General features: G+C 32.4%; 2 protein-coding genes across 2 annotated transcripts in view; one reads left to right on the forward strand and one right to left on the reverse strand.

The window, feature by feature from the left end:
- Window positions 1–16,850, reverse strand: part of LOC130901880 (uncharacterized) — a 167,319-nt gene that overhangs the window by 111,429 nt on the left and 39,040 nt on the right. The window lies entirely within an intron of this gene.
- On the forward strand, window positions 7,761–8,025 carry LOC130901882 (small lysine-rich protein 1). The gene has a single exon (XM_057813536.1). The coding sequence runs from the start codon at window positions 7,761–7,763 to the stop codon at window positions 8,007–8,009; it is 249 nt and encodes an 82-aa protein (XP_057669519.1). The 3' UTR covers window positions 8,010–8,025.

Consider the following 16,850-nt stretch of genomic DNA (forward strand, 5'->3'; position numbering starts at 1 on the left):
AGTAAACATTCATTATATCTTAATTGTACACAGATAACCTCAAAAATTTACCGTGACTCAATTTCACAAGAGCTAAGGATGTCTGGGATGAAATTGAATTCTAACGAGATCCCCGAAGCAGATAAATTGAAAGAAATTGAAATTTTATCATTAAACGAATATTAAATTATTACAATATTCTGCTATAACGTTAAAAAAGCGATGCTATATAGTAAGAAGTCGCAAGTAATCATTTTTAATATTTTAATATTTACGAAGTAGAAAGCTATAGCACGAAAATTACATGATAATAAACAAAAGTGCAAAGATATATAATGAAGAAACATGTCTCGATTCAATTGAAAGTTTTTGTGCGAAAAATTTTAGATGAAGACTGACTAGAAGAGGAAGATGAAGAAAGCCACAGATATTTCATGGACAACAGTTGAAAATGCAGTTTTTAAATACATTCTTATTTTCTCATCATTATCCTGATTTATTGCAGATACACACTTTTATTTCTTATTTAATAAAATTGTTCATTCCTTTTTAATTTGATTGTGTTTTCACTTCGTATGTACGCTTGAACGTTTGGACGTTTCGAACGTGGTTCACCGGCTGCAGTCCACTCAGATAATGATCCTTTTGATGCCGGATTGAAGTGATTGATTCATGTTTCATCCATTGCCACGTATCGATTCAAAATATCTGATTTATTATGTGTAAACATGATCAAACACTGCTCTGAATCATCAACACGTTGTTGTTTTTGATCGACTATGAGTAAAGGCAGCACCCACTTTGAAAAAAGCTTTCTCATGGTCAAATTGTAATGCATAATTGTAAACACACTGCCTTCTGATATCTTTAAGGCCTCAGCTATTTCACACTTTTTCAATATTCGATTATATATAAACAATTTGTGACTTTTTTTATGTTTTCTGGAGTAACCACCTCAATTGGACGTTCACCATCATCGGTGTCATTACGACCACGTTTAAATTCAGATTCTTTTCGATGGAACAGATTCCGGATAACACTTCTGAAGCTATTTTACAGATTTTGTTCATCAAGAAGCAATGATAAATTAATTTGAATCCATTGTTCTGAAAATAACAAAATAACATACTTAAATGGCTGTTACTTTATATTGGTATATATGAGCTTTAAACATTTCGATTATTAACTACAATTAATACTGATAGCATGATACGATTGTGGGATTTTCATTAACGAAAATATGAAATATACTCGTACTTTATTATTGAAATTGGTCATTCGACGTTTCTGTTTGATTTCTGTTCATTATTGCAAATTTTAATATACGTTCAGATATTCCATCGCACTGATAATGCCCAATATTCAATCGATACATTCAGTATCAATACCAATTGGTTTACCAACGCAGTTGCATTTTGAATTCATGAAACGCCAAAGCGTAATTTGTTTTTTCAAATAATTTTTCTCTATATGAAAGATAGTGCTAACGTCAGCGCTTTCTTAATATTTTTCTACATATAAGGATATCCTAATTCACCATAAGTTTAAATTCTATAGACTTTTGATCAGGGTCTCAAAATTGTTTCTATGAGAAGGCCCCAGAGGAAAAATTGCAGGGTGTCAAGTCTCCGTGTCTCCGTGTGAGCTACTTAAATCTTTATTATTTCCAAATAATCTTAGCCCATCAAGTGACCCTCTAACGCATGGATACCTCCCCATACAAGACTTGAGGATTCTGGTCGTTTCAGTACATGCAGCTCTGTCGATTGACCGTACAGTTAAGCTTTAAGGTCGCTTCATCCGACTACTAATCATCCTGACTGCATTCGAGGTACTACTTTTCGCAAAATTCCAATCTGCGATCCACATGATCCGCATGGAGTGCCTGCCTTTCAACATTCTTCAAATAACGGTTCGGCTCCTGAACAAACGCCAGCGCCACGGTTTCCATATTTTCGTTAATTGTTGCCGCGACCCGTCGGCAACAGAGCCCGTTTTTAAGAACTTCCGGTACGTTTTACACATTTGGTGAGAAAATGTTGTTGAAATTCGGTGAACACAGTCTCGTAATCCGCGTTCGTATACAGATATGATGAAACAACAAAAAACTCTTGGAGCGCGTACTTGTGTCGGTTACTCATTCTGAAAACGCATCTACTCGACGAGCACAGTATACAACTGTTTGAAGCACGATCATGCTTTTTTTTAAATTTTTTTCGACAGCGTTGCCGAATTTATGCCGTTTATATCATCTAGTAGCATGTGTTATTGTTGTCGATCTTCATAATAATCTGAAATAATTTTTAAGCAACTTTTCGCCTTTGCGGTGGCTACAACATCCTCGCTTTCACAATTGTCAGATACTTTAGCGAAATGAAGATTGATTCAAACTTAAGAATCACTAAACTCACTCAGTATCATTGAGAAACTTTTTATAAAAAAAAACCATGTATGTTGTCGATGTTCTAGAATTTCTAATACGTCTCTCTCTTACCACGAAAATGTTCTCCAAGTAACTTGAATTTAAAAGATTTAATATTATCTGAATGCTTTCCAACTGAATCAATATGAAAACAAGTTTTTAAAAGTTTCTATTCGCTGACCAATTAATTTGAAACTAGTTCATCAATTGTTCTATCAAACTATTTCGTTCTTTTGCAGAAGTAATGTGGAATTTTAAGAACATTTGCGCAATAATACTTGAAATTAAGGCGAAAGCTCCAGGAATACTGATAATTTTGTAATTTCTCAGAATTTATCCAATTTAAAAGTTTCCCAATAAGCAAGGCATGTTCTGAATTGAAATATGTTTATAACTAGATCAAACTCGTGCGGTTAAGCAAAAGCAATAAAAAGTCGTTTGTATTCGACACGGTATTTTCACTCCAGTACATTGGAAGCCATCTTTAAAAATCTTTAAACATTAATATATTGTCGTAATTAACTTAGCAGATACCTGTTTCTATTTTAATTTTAGAAAACATCAACAGGTGTCCCCAATGGAGTTTATTTCAGGGTAGTGCAGTGTTGGAACCATATATGTTGGTATTATGGTGGTACTTACATTGTTGTCAGATCTCTCCTTTTTCCAGAAATATTATGATGATCTCAATCCAACAATAAGCAGATATGGTCAAGACATAGATTAGGTAGAATCGTACACATATCCCAGAACAACAATAAACGCGAAATGGGACCAGGCATCAGAAATACGATCACGAATAGAAAAAGCTCGAGCTGCGTTCAACAACATGAAAAATCTGTTTTATTCTGTAGTGTAGAAGCTTGGACCACAACCGAGGCTACTTTAAAAATACTGGAATCTTTCGACCTGTGGATATTTTTTCTGAAACAACTTTATTTATCAATTAAACAGTTTACAAAAGTATTAACAATTGTTTGAATCTCAAATCAGTGCTTAAAATCTCTGACCTCGAGACTTGTATAACTAAACAGTCTTTAATGAACTATTCTCTGTCTCCACATTTACTTTAGCCTCTGATGTGTATTTATCTTGAACTGCTTCCTTCTCATTGTCATTAATAGAATTTTTTTCTTTATTTAGACTATCAGTTGCTTGGTTGCGCCATCTACAACTTCATACGGTTGTTTAACATTATCTGGATCAACTTTCTCTTCTGTGTCAACAATCTTATCAGGCTTAACAAGAACTTTATATTCTCTAACTAGATTTCCGGGAATATGGCCTCTATTATCATCAATTTCGACACCCTAAAGATCAAGTCCAGACCCAGGTTTTTTACTGAATATTTGCACAATTTCATTGGCCTTAAACGAAAGTATAGAATGCTCTGGACTGCTATATCTCAAGAGATAGACAGGCAGATATCTTCTTTTGCAGTTGACTGTCCAAGGCAAAGAGAGGACCAGGGAGAAGACGACATCGTTGAACAGCCTACGCCTATGGTTTATTGTGACGATTTGAATTTTTTCGTTTAACGCTGTCAGTAATTTTTTTGATGAATAATTTTTTTTTAAATCTGTAACGATAATTTTGAGGACAATGTATTTTTAAGAGAAAAATAAGAAGAATGAAAAATGTATGTACGAAATAATATTTATGGACTGATAACATTTTCCTATTTGAACATCCCTTTCTTCCATTTTCTGTTATAGTAGCTTTATCCAATTTTATTTTTATTTGAAAATAGTCAAATTAGGAGTTCTTTTCATTAATTGATTGAAATGAACGTGTATATTTCCACCCTTGCAAACAAAACGCTTAAAAAGGAGTTATGTTATTTGACAAAAAAACATTGGATAGAAATTCTAGGAATTTATTTCAAAGTGACACATTTTGTACACTTGGCGAAAAAAAATTTATTACGTTTCCAGTTAATGCAAATTTCATTCGCTGCGCTCTTCACAATTAAATTTGGACATAGCGTAGGGGAGTTTGGAAGCACATCGTGTACAGCAGCAGAAATTCTGCAGACGTTAACTGGAACTTGAAATATCAGTATAATAAATAGGTAATTAAGTTAATGTGTAGGGTTGAATAGAAACGATTCGTAGTACAAGCCACCTGCTTTTGTATATAATGAAAGCGATAAATTTTCTCACTTTGTTTCTGCCTTGAGCTAAAATATTTCATAAATCACAATAAAAAATGAAGGTATTTTCGAATGTGCTGAAAAAAAATCAGTAACAGAGAACAATAGAATAATTTTAGTCTAATGTTACTAACAAAAATTATAGAAACGAATTAACTAAAGTATGATTTTTATCAAGAATATCTTACCAAATCTGCGTAACTTAATTTGTGTGCTATACGTATTATAACCCAGGAATTTTAACTAAAAAACTGTCGAAAAAAATCTTTTATTCCCAAATATGAGGGTTGCTACATAAGTTTCGAAATAGACAAATAAAAACATTGGGCAGACATCTCAGTATTTAGAAAATAGACCAAGAGGTCATCAATACGATAAAAAAAATAGAACTGCATTAACGAATCATGAAATATTAAAACAATAAGTCGAAACCTCAATTTTTATCTATCTTTCAAAAATTATTAATAACTTTCAAACAAAAGTGAACTAAAATTGAGAACATTTAAAAACATAAACATATCAAAAGGTCTAAGAAATAAGAAATTGAATAAATTAAAACAAATATTCATAATTAAATTATCGTTTTTTTATTGTTTTTAGAACTATTTTCTATTGAGATCAATACTCTTTTGCATGCGTTGGAACAAATTGTGCATTTCGATTGAGGTACCTCTAAAACATGTGATTTGAACACATTAAGCGATTCTTCAAGTGTATAAAAACTGCGAGAATAATGAAAAATCATTGGGTGCCAAACAAGAACTATACGGGCGCGCATTACTCATCAATTTGATGTTTTGTTGATATCCAGACACGTTTTTGTTCTGCGGTTGATTTTCTTAATTCCTTCGAAAACTTCTAGCAAAAAATATTGGCATACCATTCAAATTTGACCGTTCTAAGTAGTTCTAATGGAACGGTTGAGATATGTCTAGTAATTCCGAAAAAACAGGCAAACAATTACTTGAAAGTGCTTCGTGCGCAAACAACTTTTGCTGAATTTTGATTATCTTGAGAAACTCACGCAGTCGATTGTTGTCGCTTGTTTTTTGAAATCCTGCGAGTGGAGCTAGTGCTCAAGTATATCTCAATCTGGCGATATGAGACATAACGATTTTGCAGAATCAGTTTACGCACAGCATAAATGTTTAGTTGCACAAAAGCCGATTTTGGACGACCTTCACGAAATTTGTCCTGTACCGAAGTCATCACATCACATCATCAAGAGTCGAAGCCAGTTGATCGGTACATTGATGTCGGTTTAATCCACGTCGAAAGTCATAGAAAATAATTACACGAAAATAGCACTTGTCAAAAATGTCAAACTCCATAGTAGAATTGACATATTCACATCAGTGTTGCCAGATCTCAAAACAGTAGCAATCTTCTTATCTTAGCTTATCTTAAGTAGGTGTTTTTATATCAGACAGTCTGCATTACAGAAATGCGATGGACGACTGCGGGGGCGTTCCTGACTCGGAAAGTGAGTTTGTTGACCGAGGGGGCACATTTTTCTCTCTGGTCTTGTTCAGTTGGAGTCGTGCTACCACTAACATCATGAAAGTACGTTGCAACGATATTTATGACTAGTGATAGCAACATTTTTCTAGAAAAACAACAAAAAACATTGTCTTGGATCTATGCTGATGCTGTTGTATGTTCACTGACCTGTGAGGGGGCATTAGCGGGAAAAAAGAGAGAGGCAGAAGTCAAGAACGGTAAACTTACAAGGGAAAATGCCCGAAGAGAAGATTTCAGTATATTAAATAAATATTAAAAAAAATATTAGACAATTTATAGCTTTTTCTATCTCTATATTCGAAATTTGATAACTAATGAGAAGATATTGAAGAAAAATTACATTAAATGTTTTATACATTATTTTTGATCTTCTTCTATTACAGCTTATAGCCTTCTACATAATATTTTGTAATCACTTCTACTTTTCATATCACATTATCCGAAAAACCCCATTAAAAAAATATTTCTAATATAGACTATGGTTTCTTTATTCTGCTCACTTTTCTTAAAGATAAAGATTCTTCTTTTCTTGATCCTGTTGTGATTAAATTTATGTTGTTTCGTATTAAAAAGTTTCTACTTAATTCATTAGATAAATGTGAAAATTCATGGACTAATAATATTTAATTATAATATGATTAAATGAAGAAAACAGTATTTCGTTTTGGAATATTTGGACGTCAACGTTTTGTTTAGGTTAATGAAATTATCAATTTAAACTTCTCGAAACGTTTGAAAGTAATTCTATTTTATTTAATTAGTTCCAAGTTATTAACGTAGGATTAGATTTGCATTATTACGAAGTATTTCAAAATTTAAATCTACTTTGATGGTGAATTAATTATTTGATAAATCCTCTATTCAATAAAACGTTCTAATTAATATTTCACAATTTATTTATGAAATTCGGATAGAATTTTCAAAACCATAGAACTTCTACTTCATACAATAGAAACTTATCATTTCCATATATCATATAGGTTTTCAATATTACAAATCCAAGTAAATGTGGTACAAATATTTCTTTTCCTTTTTTCCTTGTACTTTTTCTGATGTTGAAGGGCGATTTTGGTTCCTCTTGTACCCAATGTTCTATTCTTTTTCGTCTTCTACTAATTTCAATTAGGATTTTCCCCTCATTATCTCCCATCTCTCTTATTTCGTCTAACTACTTTCTTCTTTTTCTTCCTCGCTTCATTATTTATCTATTTTTCTTTTTATTATTATCCTTGTTCCATTCACAAAGCACATCTATTTCTGACGTTCCATGTCCCGTTTTTATTATACTTCTTCTCTTATATTTTGCTGTATTTTCATCTCACAATCTGCATTCGTATCTCATTTTATATAAAGTCATGGTTGATTTATACCTTTTGGTAGCACTACCTCATTTAAATACTATACATCTTCACTATTTTTGGAATTTTTCAGTTTTTTTACTGTTTCTTTAATGTTTTTTCCATTTGTTTGTTTCCATTCGTATGCGGTCATAATTTTCACATTTCGCCTCATTTTTCTACTGTTTCTTTTCGATCTACCTCTGAATATCTCCTGTTGTTGACCAGTTGAAAATAAGTAGAAAACTCTGGAACAATATCGATTTCCAGATTTTATCAGGTTGTCGTGGTAACATCATGTTACTATAGTAACAATACTGTCAAACAATTTGGTTGATTAAGCGAGAAAATGCCTGGTAAAGGTAAGAAGAAAAAAACGAAAAACGGTGATGCTAATAAGAAAAAAGGAGGAAAACCGAGAAAATCGGGTGGAGGAAGGAAATCAAGATCGAAAAGTGCCAGATGCAACGTAGATATTTTCACGGAAATAGCAATGGAAAACGCTTACACCACTTGTCACAACGTTCAGGATTTACTGAGATGGAGAGGTTTCCCATGGCCAGACGCGCAAAAAAAGAAGAAAAAAGGAAAAAAATGAACAAAAATCACGATAACTTCATTTTAAATAGTCGGTATTGAACTGTTTTAGTTTAATTTTTGTGTGAACTTATGATAAAATAAAGGTTAGTTAAGCTCTTATTATTTTATTCTACAATATACCGGATGATAAAAAAATTCTGTAACAGTACATTTTATTCGAATATACTATTTATAAACAAGAATTCCTAATTGATTGTAATTGTCAACTATTTAATAAAAACAATAAGAATTATGTAAAAACTTTTATAAAAGTTGATTGACACTTTTCGTTAGTTCTCAGGTATTAACTAAATTCAATTAATGAAAACAAACAATTTTTTAATCGAATAAAATCGAAGTCGAATTTGCTCTAAATTAAATGTAGTATATTTGTTTGAGCTTTAGCACTTGGTATCTCAAAATTAAGAGCTTTCGTGTACATTAAATCTTGTTTTTCCCTATGAATATAGCATTCTATGGATCAAAGTCAAAATCGTTATATGTGGCAAAATAACAAGCAATTGCGAAATCTATTTGTGACAACTTTTTTTGAAAAACCGGTACTTAATTACATCATCAACTCTTTGCCGTCAAAATAGCGACAAGTAACTCCACCCAGCAGCATTTTGTCAAACAGACTAGCCGCTCTTCTAGCCAATAGGCGGTGATGAAGTAAAACGATTTGGAAACGATCTCAGGAGGTATAAAATTGTATACAACTTCTAAACTTTTCTAAAGCTTTGTATACATATTCTTGGAGGTATTAGAAATAACATAGGATACTTTTTATGGAAAAAAATATGTTTTACGAAATATGAAACGATTATTTGGTAAGAAATCTCAAAATCTAGCTTCCTCAACGCCATCTAGCATTCCAGTAATCGAATCCCAACCCTGAGTACTGTATTACCTCACGTCAATAGCCTATCCAATTGACTATAGTTTCAGCTGTTTAGAATTTTTTTTATTTATTGTTTTTTTTTCTGTCATTATATAAACGGGATAGAACTATTTGAATGTTTGATGCTATTCATTATTTTAGATCTTACTCTTTGGCTTTAATTTTTACTCTGTTCTTCTTTACAAATGCTTCGGAAGCAAAAGCCACGTGCAACAAGGAATGAAAAATATTCGGTTCACGCATAGAAGAGAAGACAACAGCAACCAGAGCGATACCAAGTGTTTTGAGACCAGCTGAACCTCGTCTTCGGGTACGGATTCGTTCAGAAAGACGCTACGCTGCAGGAAGCTAGAAGAGCAATAGAAACGCCAGAACAATTGCATGCGAAAAGAATTCATAATACAGAAATGCAGATCAAGCTAATACCATAATTATCCTTCGATTACTATCGGTTTAATGGCTTTTTAAGATACTTCTCCTTCTTCTTTCTTATATGGTAGGTTCAAAACCTGTTTCTTCTGTAGCTGCAGCTTCCTGGATCCAGATTGTCACACCATCTCTTTCTCGGTCGACCAATACTTCTTCTGTCAGTTACATTTTCTACCTTGCACGTATTTCTTATGTTTTCACTTCTTTCTCTGCCTAAAAATATTTTCGCTGCTATTTTCCTGAGTACTTTCATTTCAATTGTCTCTAATAGTCTTTTTCTCTTAGTTGTATCAGATCTTTTCTTTGCTGTGTAAGTCATCAAAGGTCTAATTGTTGTTGTATCAGTAAAACATCAGTTTCAGTTATAAGTTAATCACCGTTTTTAATAAATTCGATAGTCAGCATCAATATGACTGTACTCAAATCTTTCGTCATTGAGAGCAGAGCTGTTTTGCCAATCCACCAGCCAAACTTCAAACTTTTTTAACGCTACCAATCAAGACATCGCACTTTGGTAAGGTTTGATTTATTTTCATTATTCGAGAGCACTTTCTTCAAATCGTTGATTGCTCGATTTCCAGTAATGTCAACCTTATTTGCACCCAATTGAAACATACCTTACATACTTTTTTTTTTCATTACGATGTAGAAATATTGAATAATTAATTATTAAACGACATTAATGGCCGGAAAAAGATTCATGCATGCATGTGCGTGCCCGCTAAGTTTGTCACGCCGCGAGAGCGCTCAGCTTGAAATCGCCCTGTATTTTTTCCTAATGCATATTAAAATCTGAAAATTTTCACAAAGCTTCTTTGCATTGTAATTTTTAATACTATGAATTCAGAAAAAGGAAATTAAAAACTCATCTCTAAAAAATGAAAAATTTTCTAAAATTTTCCGTTCGGTCGAAAAGTGCTTTTGGTAATTTGGACTGGTCTATCTTCTTTCAAAATACGCTCTAGTGTATGGCATTAAATTTTTATCAAAATATAACGATTAGTTACAAAGATCCGGCGAGTTGGACACGCGAAATCGCAAAACAATTTTTTTTCGAATTTTTTTATTAAAAACTCGATTTTGACCATGTAACCCCAATTTTAGATAAAAATAAATGTCATATTCGTATTTAGCGACGTCAAAAATATGAGGATAGACCATTGATATCGACTAGGACGGGGTTGGTCAGTTTATCACGTTATCACTTTTTAGGGGTGATCCGCTTCTCTAAATGGGAGCGAAACCGCGGGTAAAAGCTAATATATAAATAAAAATGATTAAAAGTGAAAAGATTAATGAAACTTATCATTTTAATGTGAAAAAGCGTGAATAATCCTATGATGATTCTATACCAGTATCTTTCTTTATTCTAATCTTTAATTTTGAAACAAGTACCTCACCCTTTTGTTGAATTAAAATGATATTTTTCATTAATACCTGTACAATATTTAAAGTTTTATAAACATTATTTTGTAAGCGTGTTTTTTCAGTTATTTAAACTATTTATTTTTTTCCTATCAACATCTGCATTTCACTGTATTATTTCTTTCTCTTTTCTTCTAATGAAACATAAAATTTGATCTTACGATATTGTCCGCTAAATCTTTTTCATTTATTTTGATAAAATATGTCCCATCTTTCCTTTAAAACATATGTAAAAATAAAACGTTATCCTGCACTTATTCAAACCAGAGAATTTATTAAAAATTTCCTCTTATTATTCTATATTTCACACATAACATAATTTCTCAACGTATAATATATTTTCAGAGAAATATGAGATATAACAAACATTATTAATATATATTTCCAAGTAAATATGTAAATTATCCTGCTGCTGAATTATGAGAAAACTTTTCTTCGCGAAATTGAGCTGAGCTGGAGCAATTTATTCAGGAGCAATGTAAACAAGTTGAATTTTTCCAATTAGTATAGTTTGCCATTAATAAACTGATGGCTGTTGCGTTAAAAAAATGAAATACGATAATTACGAACCTTCTAGCTATAAAATGTATTTCATACAGCTCCAGGGATAAGGGTTATCGGAGTTGTAATTTATTTGATGGAATTATCAGAATGGTTCACTAAATAAATAAAATTCTGATTCTCGATAACTTTATACTAAAATAATCAAACTTGACGTATGGTGAGGGAATTAACAAACCAGCATTGTTTGTGGAATTCCTAGAAATTTAACCGTAAAATGAAATTCGCTTCGATATACAAGAACAACAATTATAGAAATGTGAATTTATAGATGAATTTTGGACAGTTTATAAAAATATTTTAAATCGTTCACCGGAGAAAAATATATTCTTTTCTACATACTCATGACGAAGGCTGAATCACATTTCCAAAGAAAATTTTTATGTCGAATGAATGAAAAATCTTTCATTTATTCAAGCTATCGCCTCATCAACAAGCCAATTCCAATATCTGAGCAATCCAACTACGGCAAACTCGCAAAGAAATTTTGCCAGAACGATGTCAATTATACAATGAGAAAGGATCATTTCCAACTTAATATCAGTACGTTCTCAAGGAAATACTTCATAACAACCACCTGTGGAAAAAGAATTGAAGTGCTTGTAGAAGCTAAGATCGAGATGGAAATTGGAAATCATGAAGATATCACGAACCCTTTGATATTATGTATAAACACGCGTCCTCTCAAGATTGATTAAGTATGGGGATTGAAGATGAACAAGTAATGGTGGAAATGGTACGATAGGTCAATGGGAGTTGCCCTGAGAAAATTCTGTACATTACCAGTGAAAAGCAAGATGGAAGTAATACTGGAACTAGCTAGACTTTCAAACACAAATTACTGCCACCAAGAATTGAAAAAAGACACGGTGATTGAGCAATTCGAAGAAAATAGTTTGATTATTGAAATGGACGATGAGAAACCTGTTGGTGAACACCACCGAAGTCGAACAGAAAGAGATCGCGATGAAATTGTGGTGCAGCCAACATAGAAATGAAGTCCTGAAGTACCGAAGAATTGAAAACTGAATGATCAAGACATCGGACTAATTCTGAGACCTATGAAGTGGAAAACGATTCAAATAACATGGAATTTCATCGAACGTCTTGCTTCGAAATGATACTGGGCGTAATGAGATTCTATTAGAAATTTTTTATGCATATTGGAGTTTAGTACTATATATATACAGGGTGTTCCACGAAGAGTTGAAACTATCTGTATATGGCAACATATTTATAGTAAAATCATTCTACTTTTGCGTTTTCAGATACGATCTTTTTAACTAAAATATTTTCAAAGTAATTTTGTTATTTTAAATAGAACACCCTGTATATTGATATATTGATTGATTTTGGAGTCTGCGTAAAATTTTAGTATACTTTTGTCTGAAAACTTTTTTCGAAAAATGCATACTTTTTAAGTTATTAATGTTTTTGTAAAAAATTTGACCGTTACAGATACTTATACATTATTTTTTTACCAAGATACCCTTAAAGATATGAAAATGGTTTCTGTACAGGGTGAAGTATAAAAGTGCTCAAAGTTTTTTCTATCTAAAGGTAATAAATTTCGTGATGTAAGTAACGTCAACCTCGAAGATATTTTTTATGGAATTTCAACGAAAAAGGAAAAAATTATCGTCAGCTTCTCTTCACTTTTAAATATAATTTAGTATTCCCAAACTCCGTTGGCTGCAATTATTTTATTCATGAAAACTCTGCATTTTATCCCTCCATAATCCATCGTTAATGTCTTGTCATCATCCCTCTTATAAACTTGACGTTCCAATCACATCCACACGCGATATTACTAGGGGCTTTTCATAAATTCCACGTTGAGTGCAAAGTCCGCTTTGAAAATAAATATGATATGAAGTTCTTCATCCTCGCAATTGGGGGTAAAAGAGGTGAATTACAGTGAGGTTTAACATATTTAAATCTTTCTTTAAATGGTATGAGGTATGATGAAAAAATTACTTTTGGTATAATTATATGTTTCATAGCCCATATGCAGTGATAAGTTCGAACCAAATGTTGAAATCTACGTTATCTAGAGTACTAATTCTGCATAATTTTATTATTATGTATTATGAGAAATTTAGAACGGGGAAAAGTCAGTTGAGCAAAAGACATGGTTGAAACGTTCTACAAAATCAAAAAAAGTTGATTAAAAATTTGTAAACGTAGACAAACTTATTGTTCAAACAGGTGATTGACCTTTTGACAATTTGAGATGTGTTTAAATCTCTATGTAAAACATTGTAGCACATGATTTGCACATGAGACGAATGATTATAAGATGTATGACTGTTTAAATTAGAAAAACTCCGAAGTAAGATTTTTTTGCTGCAATTCCACAGTCTTAGTCGCAGTCTGATATCGAGGTTAGAGAATTGTGAATCCACTAACGCTCCTAATGTAAATCAGATTATAAAGTGTTATTTTTATTTATTTTAGAGGACATCCAGTTGATAGAGTGAATGTTGATAATAATTTTGTAACTCATTCACCCAGTATATCTAAATTTTTATCAAAAGAGTTGATGTCGATGTTAACTATATAAATAAAATAAATTTCTTTCTTAATCACCAATACGTAAAAGGTAGACTTTTGGAATATTAGTCATAACGATTATTTCTACTGAGTTGACAGAAATTTTGATTTGATTTATATGAATATTGTTGCAGACGTATTAGTCACGTAATGGAAGACCTCCTCTTCTCGTTCGGTTCGAATAAAAACCGATCGATAATCTGTCCATACGAATACATTAAATTTGAAAAACGAGACATGAGAAAACTTTCGCAGATTGTAAATCAGAAGCAAATTGTGAGCTGTTATTAAATCGGCAAAATAATCGAATAGAATCCATTAAAATATGGAAAATTATTGAAATGAATTGAATTTACCCATTGACCGAAGTTTTTTCTTTGCATATACAGAGTTATTCTAAATGATAGACCCATTTTTAAAAATTCGTATTTATTAAAGTACAAAGTCTACATGAATAATTTCTATATCAATGAAAAGAGGAAGTTTTAAAGTTTTTTTCAATGTTTTACAAGTGTAGGCAGGCGGTGATGGTTCCAGAAGCGGCCGCTAGAGTTCTCGCGGCAATAGGCCGCCATTCTCTGTCACTGCCAGTTGTAAGATGGCGACTGTGGAGCACAAAGTGTTCTGTGTTATCGAATGAGTCTCAAATTGTGGTGCAACGGGCATTTCGTGCTGAATTTGCTATTAAACCACCAACTAGAAAAAGGCATTACTTTAATCAATTTAAAGAGACCGGAAATGTGTGTAAAAGAAAAAGCACAAGCCGACCGCGTGTATCAGAAGGTGATACTAGACGGTTAGAAGATATTTCGCAGCCCAACTCGTGCAATGACAAAGAGAAGCGTCTCGAATTTTGCGGTAATGTGCTAGAATTGATGGATCATCTTCCAGCTCAGTGGAAATGTCAACAGACTCATATGAGGTTTGCAAAATCCACATACAGTATTGGAACACGAAAGAGACAACGTGTTCTGTGACATGTTGGAAAAAATGGCAATTCCCCCAAATTATGGAATATTCTCATGACATGACATTTTTCAACAGAATCAAGCTTCCCCTATCGTCAAATCGATATACGAAGCTTTTTAAATGAATCCTTTCCTCAGCGCTGGATTAGTCGCGGGAGAAATGCAGACCTGGCTATAAGCTTCTGGCCACCTCTCTTATGAGGTTATCGAGGTTATCGATGTTATGTTAAGCAATCTGATTTCGTCCCGCCTCTACCAACAACTCTGATCGATCGGTGGAGCCGTATCACTGCTGATCAGATACACTTGATCTTGTGTGGCATGAGTTTGGCTACCGTGTAGATTTTTGCCCTGCAGCAGCTGGAGGCCACATTGAACACTTGTATTACATTAAAAAAAAACTTTCTATTGGTATAAAAATTATTCATGTAGCATTTGTACTTTACTAAATACGAATTTTTAAAAATGGGTCCATCATTTAGAATAACACTGTATAATTAAAACTACAAATATTTCAGGATAAAATGTACAATTAATGATGTCATTATACTCTTGAGGATATCTACATCTCCTACAAATCTGCATTTATCTTATTGTGTGGAAATATTCATGAGAGATGAGAAATTGTTGAGGTGTGACAGGATTTTTGAGAAGATCGTTAAGAAAACTGTCTGCATAGCTGTACCAAATAAAAGAGGGCTACGAAGGAATTTAACGACTTCAAATGATGTGAATGTGAGACACAAGAAACGGAAAATATATATATGCAGAGTCGTCTAGATAGTGCTATTTATAAAGACTGTAGCAGTTGAGTTGTTAATGTTGCTATATACACGTGTGTAATTTAATTAAGAGGAGATTAATTTCGTTTAAACTGTATACTTGCTTATCTTGTGGCGTACTGAGACTTTATTAGATTACATTCTATTATCTTTCATGTTAATTAACTCTAGGTGGCAAGGAATACACATTTGTACGATGCTAATAGGTTTTTCACTGACATAATCATTTATTTATATCGTGTAAGTCTTGAAATATCCGGGTTTTTTAATATTAGTGTTAGATAGGAATCTAGTTGCTTATGTTCACATTTCAACTAACCAATGTCTGGTAATAAGTTTCGTCCTGTTTGCTTTGCATTTACCAAATTTTTAGTATCATTCTTTATGGCATCTCTTCTTCTTTTCTGTTACCGTAGCAGAATGCTTGTTCCTTTATTATTAGATTAGAGGTATACTGATCATAGTTTGTAATGTTTCACTTTTATCAATGCCTTTCTTTTTGTACTACTTGGCAATTTTTTATATTTCTCAATTTCATTTACTAATGTTAGGCATTTACCCTTGTAAATATTTCCAAACGGTAGCCTTATTAACAGGCATGTATTATTGTGCTTTCATACTGTATTAGGGTAAAGTCAAAAAATTTCAACTGTTACCAATAGATGGCGCTACGTAACAGCAGTGCTCACTTGAGAGAGATCGCATGTAGTGCAGTTTGTTGCGCCGAATAAAAATTAAAAAGTAATTCATTGGTTTTATATTAATCTAACTGAAAAATTAGTTTCTAAGTTGAGAACGTGATTTCAAATCGATTTAGTATTATTTTTCATTTATCTTGTATTTTGTTTGTATAATCTCGTGTTCGTTCTGTATTTATTTACATACCGAAAGTAGCATTTTGAGTGTTGCATGTAGTGAAATTTCCGTACTGCAAAACACTTTCGGGACGTTCTGGAGTAGACAACTTTAACTTGAATGTTGACAGTTGACAGCTTCATTTCGATGATTATCGAAATCACAAGAGATTCCACCAACATCTAGTAGAGATATACATATTACATCTGCATCCAATCCAATAAATATTAATTGTCTTGGAGGTACAATCAACATTACTTTTTACAAATAGTACATTATATTGTTCAATAAATAAAATGTTTATAATTCTCTATTATTTATTTTCTTTCCCCAGTGTAATCGTCTCGCAATTTTCAGACTCTTCCAACAAAGTAACACTTTCAGTA

Source organism: Diorhabda carinulata, chromosome X, assembly GCF_026250575.1.
Source record: "Diorhabda carinulata isolate Delta chromosome X, icDioCari1.1, whole genome shotgun sequence".
In the NCBI taxonomy this organism is placed as follows: domain Eukaryota; kingdom Metazoa; phylum Arthropoda; class Insecta; order Coleoptera; family Chrysomelidae; genus Diorhabda; species Diorhabda carinulata.

Coding starts and splice junctions, on each gene's coding strand:
- LOC130901882 (XM_057813536.1), top strand. CDS start 7,761: ATGCCTGGTAAAGGTAAGAAGAAAAAAACGAAAAACGGTGATGCTAAT.